The 5,770-nt window shown below is 27.2% G+C and overlaps 1 protein-coding gene across 1 annotated transcript in view; it reads right to left on the reverse strand.

The window, feature by feature from the left end:
* Positions 1-3,020: 3,020 nt before the first annotated feature.
* The window catches only part of LOC115238306 (trypsin 3A1-like), an 8,346-nt gene continuing 5,596 nt past the window's right edge, over positions 3,021-5,770 (reverse strand). Inside the window, exons 2-7 of the mRNA XM_029811998.1 lie at positions 5,473-5,641; positions 5,076-5,235; positions 4,758-4,966; positions 4,214-4,419; positions 3,961-4,018; positions 3,021-3,688 (exon numbers count right to left, since the gene is read on the reverse strand). Of these exons, the coding sequence (XP_029667858.1) occupies positions 3,549-3,688; positions 3,961-4,018; positions 4,214-4,419; positions 4,758-4,966; positions 5,076-5,235; positions 5,473-5,641 (942 nt within the window). The 3' untranslated portion in view covers positions 3,021-3,548. The remainder of the gene's footprint in view (positions 3,689-3,960; positions 4,019-4,213; positions 4,420-4,757; positions 4,967-5,075; positions 5,236-5,472; positions 5,642-5,770) is intronic.

Raw genomic sequence — 5,770 nt, forward strand, 5'->3', positions numbered from 1 at the left:
TTTTACATATATATATAAGTATATTAGATATCTTATATATATGTTGTCTAATGAGATAAGTATTATAATATATAATATATTATAATTGACATTTTAAATATTATTTGGATCACTTAAAAATCATGAGAATTGTAGATAAAATGTGCACATTTTTTCTCTCTTTCTCTCTTTCTCTCTTTCTCTTTCTCTCTGTATTTTCCCTTTTAATTGAGCATATTTATTGCACTTTAATTCGGAAGGGGAATCACCGGTAATGGGAATCACCATGTAGGTTTCACTAACCCACATTCGCCGTTGAAAGCAAAACGTCTGAGACTACTGACCTGATTTTGCTTGTTGCTTATTTGTATGAATATTTAAACATTGAGGTTTATTTAACATGCCTTTATAATGTGTTTATTAATTATCAATTACTATTTGTTGCCTTTTTTATGTAATATAATAAAATTAAAATTAAAACCAATTATTTTAATTATTTTGTCAGTTTTATACATAACAATACATATAATAACATTTAATCGTTTCCAAATATACAAATGACGAAAATTATGTGTTAATTATATGTAAATAATAAATGTATTATATATGTATAAATATAAGAATGGTAATTAAAAATTTGTAGCTAGAATGTTGCAAAATAATAAGTAATTAGTGCAGATATATAAATAATAATACTTACCCGCATATACGATACAAAGCGGGTATTTTGCGTCATAAAAACTTCATATACTGCATCACAAGATATTATCAATAATATAAACATATAGTTTTATCTAATTAAAGCATGCAATAAATATTCTGTAATACAATTTTAATAATTAGGCGATACAATTTGACAATAATTTTTAATTATTTTTTGCAGTAGGAAATAAAGCAAATAGTTCTAGAAAACGATAGCTTTTAAATTAAAAGTACTATATTATATATATGTGTATATATATATATATATATATATATATATATATATATGCATATATGTGCAATGTTGTTATACAACTTTTCGTAAAATTTTTCATAAACTATTAAGAGTTTGTATAGATTATATAATTTTGTCATATCATAATATTTATGAGAGATAGAATTATAAAATATTAGTAAAAATTAAATAAATGAATACTTTTATCACAATAGAAAACAAAATTTGCGAAAATTTCATCTAAAATAAAGTGTAACAATTAATATAAAAAATATTTTGTGCCTGCTCGTATGTGTGCACATAAGCGTGCGTGTGTGCGTGGCGCGTGTGCATGGCGCGTGTTTATCAAAAACGATAACGGCGATAATAAACGGCGATAAAATAAACAATTAACAAGCTTTCAAAGAAATTTAAACGTTATCCATAAGTGATTAAACTAAAGAAATATTTACTTATCTTTTGCAGATATCAAATTAATATTCTAATTAATAAAAATGTACATATTGCATATTAATTTTATATTATTTTACAATGCTTTTTTGGCTAATGGTCTTGTATTGCATTTACTTTGGTTATACGCGCACACATACGTTTATGACTTGATATATATCCTCTGAATTTATTTGCGTTAAAGATGTAATGTAATTTGATAATGTTATTTCTAAAATGTGTTGACAATTTAATAATATAATGCAATCACTAGATATTTTTTCACAAAGTTTTTCCATATTCTAGACCCATAAACATCAAAGAATTGAGTCATACTTGTGATTTTTTTTAATATAGTTAAAATACGTATATTTTATCAAATGGCATAAATTTTTATAAACTCGCGGGACAATATTTGCTTTAATAATCTAATAAAAGCATACTAAAGCTTATAATTAAAGTTAAAAAATATATTTTTAAACCAAGAAATTGAAAGTGTTGTCTAATTAATTGATCCAATTTCAATGTTATAAAACCAACAAGTTTAATCTATAATCAACGTTTAATCAAAATATCTTCTATATATAAAAAGGCCAGCGGAAATTTTCGAGAAATTATCAAGTCCAGTGCGTATTGCGTATTTATTATACGACACGTGCATATGATTCACATTTACATAATAATTTTGCATGCAAAAGTAATTACGTTGCACTGCACTGAAGATACATTTATCTCAAAACAGTTTTCCATATTTATAAGACTCTGACGTACTAGGGCAATCCTAAGTAATAAAGATACAGACGTTGACTATACATATCTGTACGCGCAATCTCGAGCAGAAGGTGTGACTGAGAATGAGATTCATTATTAAGTTATTGAATGTGCATGGCCAAAATGTTTTAATAAAAAAAGTGCGCGTTTTGTGCAACAAATTCAAAGATCGTACATTTTTTAAGCTTTATAAAGTATCTTACTCATTGCATATCTAGCTAATTATTTTATAAATTGAAATAAAAACTATAGTTTCCTCACAGATTTTTATATATATGTCGTAGCTAGATTACATAATCCATCGTTTTATAAAATGTCTAGGCATTTTATAAAGTGCGGCCACATTCTCAAATTATGGTTGAAAATGAAATATTTTACAATCTGGCTAAGAATTTTAATTTTTTTATAAAACGCTAACAAGCGACGCAACAATTTGTACATTGTTTTAAATTCTGGCTGGTTCATTTGAATGGCCATACTTTATAATAATAAATTTTCAAAAATTCCACTGTCAACATCAATGCATTTATCAACTCTTGTGAGAACATGGCGTGTTGCTCGTCTGAGTGCATCGTGATATTCCTTTATGCGGGCAATAGCATCCATTATGTGAGCAATTTGTTTCGTGTATCCACTCTTTTCCTGTACACTTTATTCTTTATCCAACTCCATAAATAAAAATTCAACGGGATTAAGTCTGGAGATCTTGATGGCCAGTTAAATGGCACTGTCACGACCAATCGATTAGGGAAAGTGGCATTGAGATGTCGTATCACAAGTCGGGTATGATAAAGTTGAGCTCCATCACGCTAATGAGCTAAATAAACATTATTGCAATTTATAATGTTTTTAGAAGAAAGGAAATAGAAAGAAAGATAGCAATAATTTTTGACAATTTTTTTATACAGTAGAGAACACATTTGATAATAAATTATTTATAATTCTGACAACTTTATATACAATATATTGAGTAAATAAGAACTATTTATGCTTTTTGTTATTATACATCTCTTGTTATTTAACAAGACATTTGTATTACAATATATAATATCGCAATATATAATATAAATATTTTATTATATACAATTTTTCTGGACTAGATATATGTAATATTATATATAAATAAATATATATTATACATTAATATAACGCAGATTTTTACAATATATATATAATTCTATAATAAAATAACTAGATATAATCTTTATATACGTTTGCAGTATATAATATGAATCTCGCGCGCGTTAAATATCAAACTAATTTGAAATATAAAAAGTATATTATATATTAATAGCCAATTATCACACAAATATTAACTTAGAAAGATGAAAATATTTTCCTCATAGGTTTATAATACTCAAATAAAAATAGCGTAATGCTAATTTGACATTTACTTTTCTTCTATGATAATTATAATATGTTATACCAAGTGTTAGTTTTGTTCTTGATGCAGTGGTGGACAAATGCACTCATCACCTAAGTTATCTTTAAGCCATTCAATATAGTTTGTTAACTTGGTGTATATTCCAGGAAAATTTGGCCTTGCACAACCACGACCCCATGAAACGATGCCTTTTGACACATAATGTATACAAAAATTAAAATGCAAATTGATATTAGACATATTCCTTAATAAATAGAATTCAGTTTATCTTGTATTAATACAAAGAGAGTGACAATTTTAATTTAATATATATTAATTATTCAGATTTTTAATATAAAAGTTTTTAAGTCAATAAAGAACATGGAATGCAGTTGTTATGTACAAAAAAAATTATATTTCAGTGCTAAAATTAAAGATTGCTAAATAAAATTAAAAATGTCCTGCTAGCATAAATACATACCTATTACTTCAAGTTGTCCATAAACTCCTTTGACATGTAATGGTCCTCCGCTATCTCCCTTTAAGTAAACATAAAAATATAAATAAAAGTATATTGTATGTGTATATGTGCGCGCGCAAAGAAATAAAAAAAAATAAAGATAACTCGTTCTATGTTTTAAAAAAATCGATGCGATACTATATAAATATTATATACTTTTATTATATGTACATATATATAACGCATTTCTCTTGTTCTTTTTTTTCTTACTTACAAAACAGGCGTCGCGTTCTCCATCGAGGTAACCAGAACAGAACATATTTTCGGTGATGCGGTTTTTCGCATATCCGGCTTGATCGCATTCCTCTTTTGACAAGATCGGTAAATTGACTTTTCGCAGGTCGTTACTTACTGGTTTGTTTTCCCCCGTTCGACCCCATCCAACTACAGTGGCAATCGCTCCCGTATAATCGATAGTTCCTATAATTTCGTATAAATTTATTATTTTTAATTGATATTACTGTCACTTGCATCAAATTCTAGGCAGAGATTCTAATTTTCGCTTTAGTTGTTATCTAAATTTTTGAGTATTAAATTTGAACTTAGAATGTATTTAAACATAAAAAATAAATGCAAAATGCAAAATATTTTATAAAGTTGATGTAATAATTAATGTAACGTTACTTACAATACATTTTAATTTTATACACGAAAAATGATGGAATAGTTGTCATAATCAATTTATAGTATAATTTAAAAGAATGGCAAATTCTTTTGAAACTTATGTACATATTTTACTAATATCGGAAATAGCTTACTGTCTTCAGGTAAACATGCTGTTCGCACGACATCATTTATAGATACAGGCTGATCCATTTCTATGATAGCAATATCATTATTAAAAGAAGCAGAAGCACGATAGTTTTCGTGAATGGTTGCCGATTTAATATGTCGAACTATAGCGTTGCTGCTTATCGAAGGACGTTCGCTATCCACTAAGACAAGTTTGATAGTTTTAATATCAAATCTGAAAAAAAATTATGTTGATTATATAATGGTGTAATTTTAAAATTAAGAAAATAATTTAAGAATATATGTAATTATCTAGGATTATATTATAATTGACTGATACATACCCTTGCAAACAATGCGCTGCTGTCAAAATATGCTTACGTGATATTACACTTCCGGCACAGTAAAAGGTTCCTTTCTTAGTCATACTAACAAGCCAGGGATAGTCGTAAATACTTGTCACGTTGCCGCCAACAATCCGTCTCTTTCTTCCAAGCCCGCAGGCTGAAATATATTAATATAATAATCCGCTTTAATAAATAATTAATTAATAATTAATAAATAATAATGAAACATTCGGATAATCATTTATTTGATTAGTTGCTTAATTACGTGTTTTCTAATTACTTCACTATTATATATTATTAAGAAAAATTATTCTTTTATATGCGTGTGTACATAAATTTTTATATGATCAAATATATGTCGATCAGAGACATTATCTCAAATGTTTTCACTTACTGCAGTCTTTGCAGACGTTCGGCTTTTTGGAAGAGGATGTGGGTGCAGGATCGAAATCTATATACGATACTTCATCTATTGCCGGACGATCAGCAATCTCTGCATTCGTGATATTGTAGTGCACTTGAGCGTTTGAGGCAGGAAAATTCCGTCTATTATCCTGCAATGCCTGCAAAAGAGATACATGAATGACTAGATTCCTCTACGTTACCAATTCTACTTGCCTTCAAATTTTAAAATTACGAAAGTGTAAATATGTTTTTATTAAAATTTCATTATGAAGAAATAATTATTTTTC

This window comes from Formica exsecta, unplaced genomic scaffold, assembly GCF_003651465.1.
Source record: "Formica exsecta isolate Colony F162 unplaced genomic scaffold, ASM365146v1 scaffold332, whole genome shotgun sequence".
Lineage (NCBI taxonomy): Eukaryota > Metazoa > Arthropoda > Insecta > Hymenoptera > Formicidae > Formica > Formica exsecta.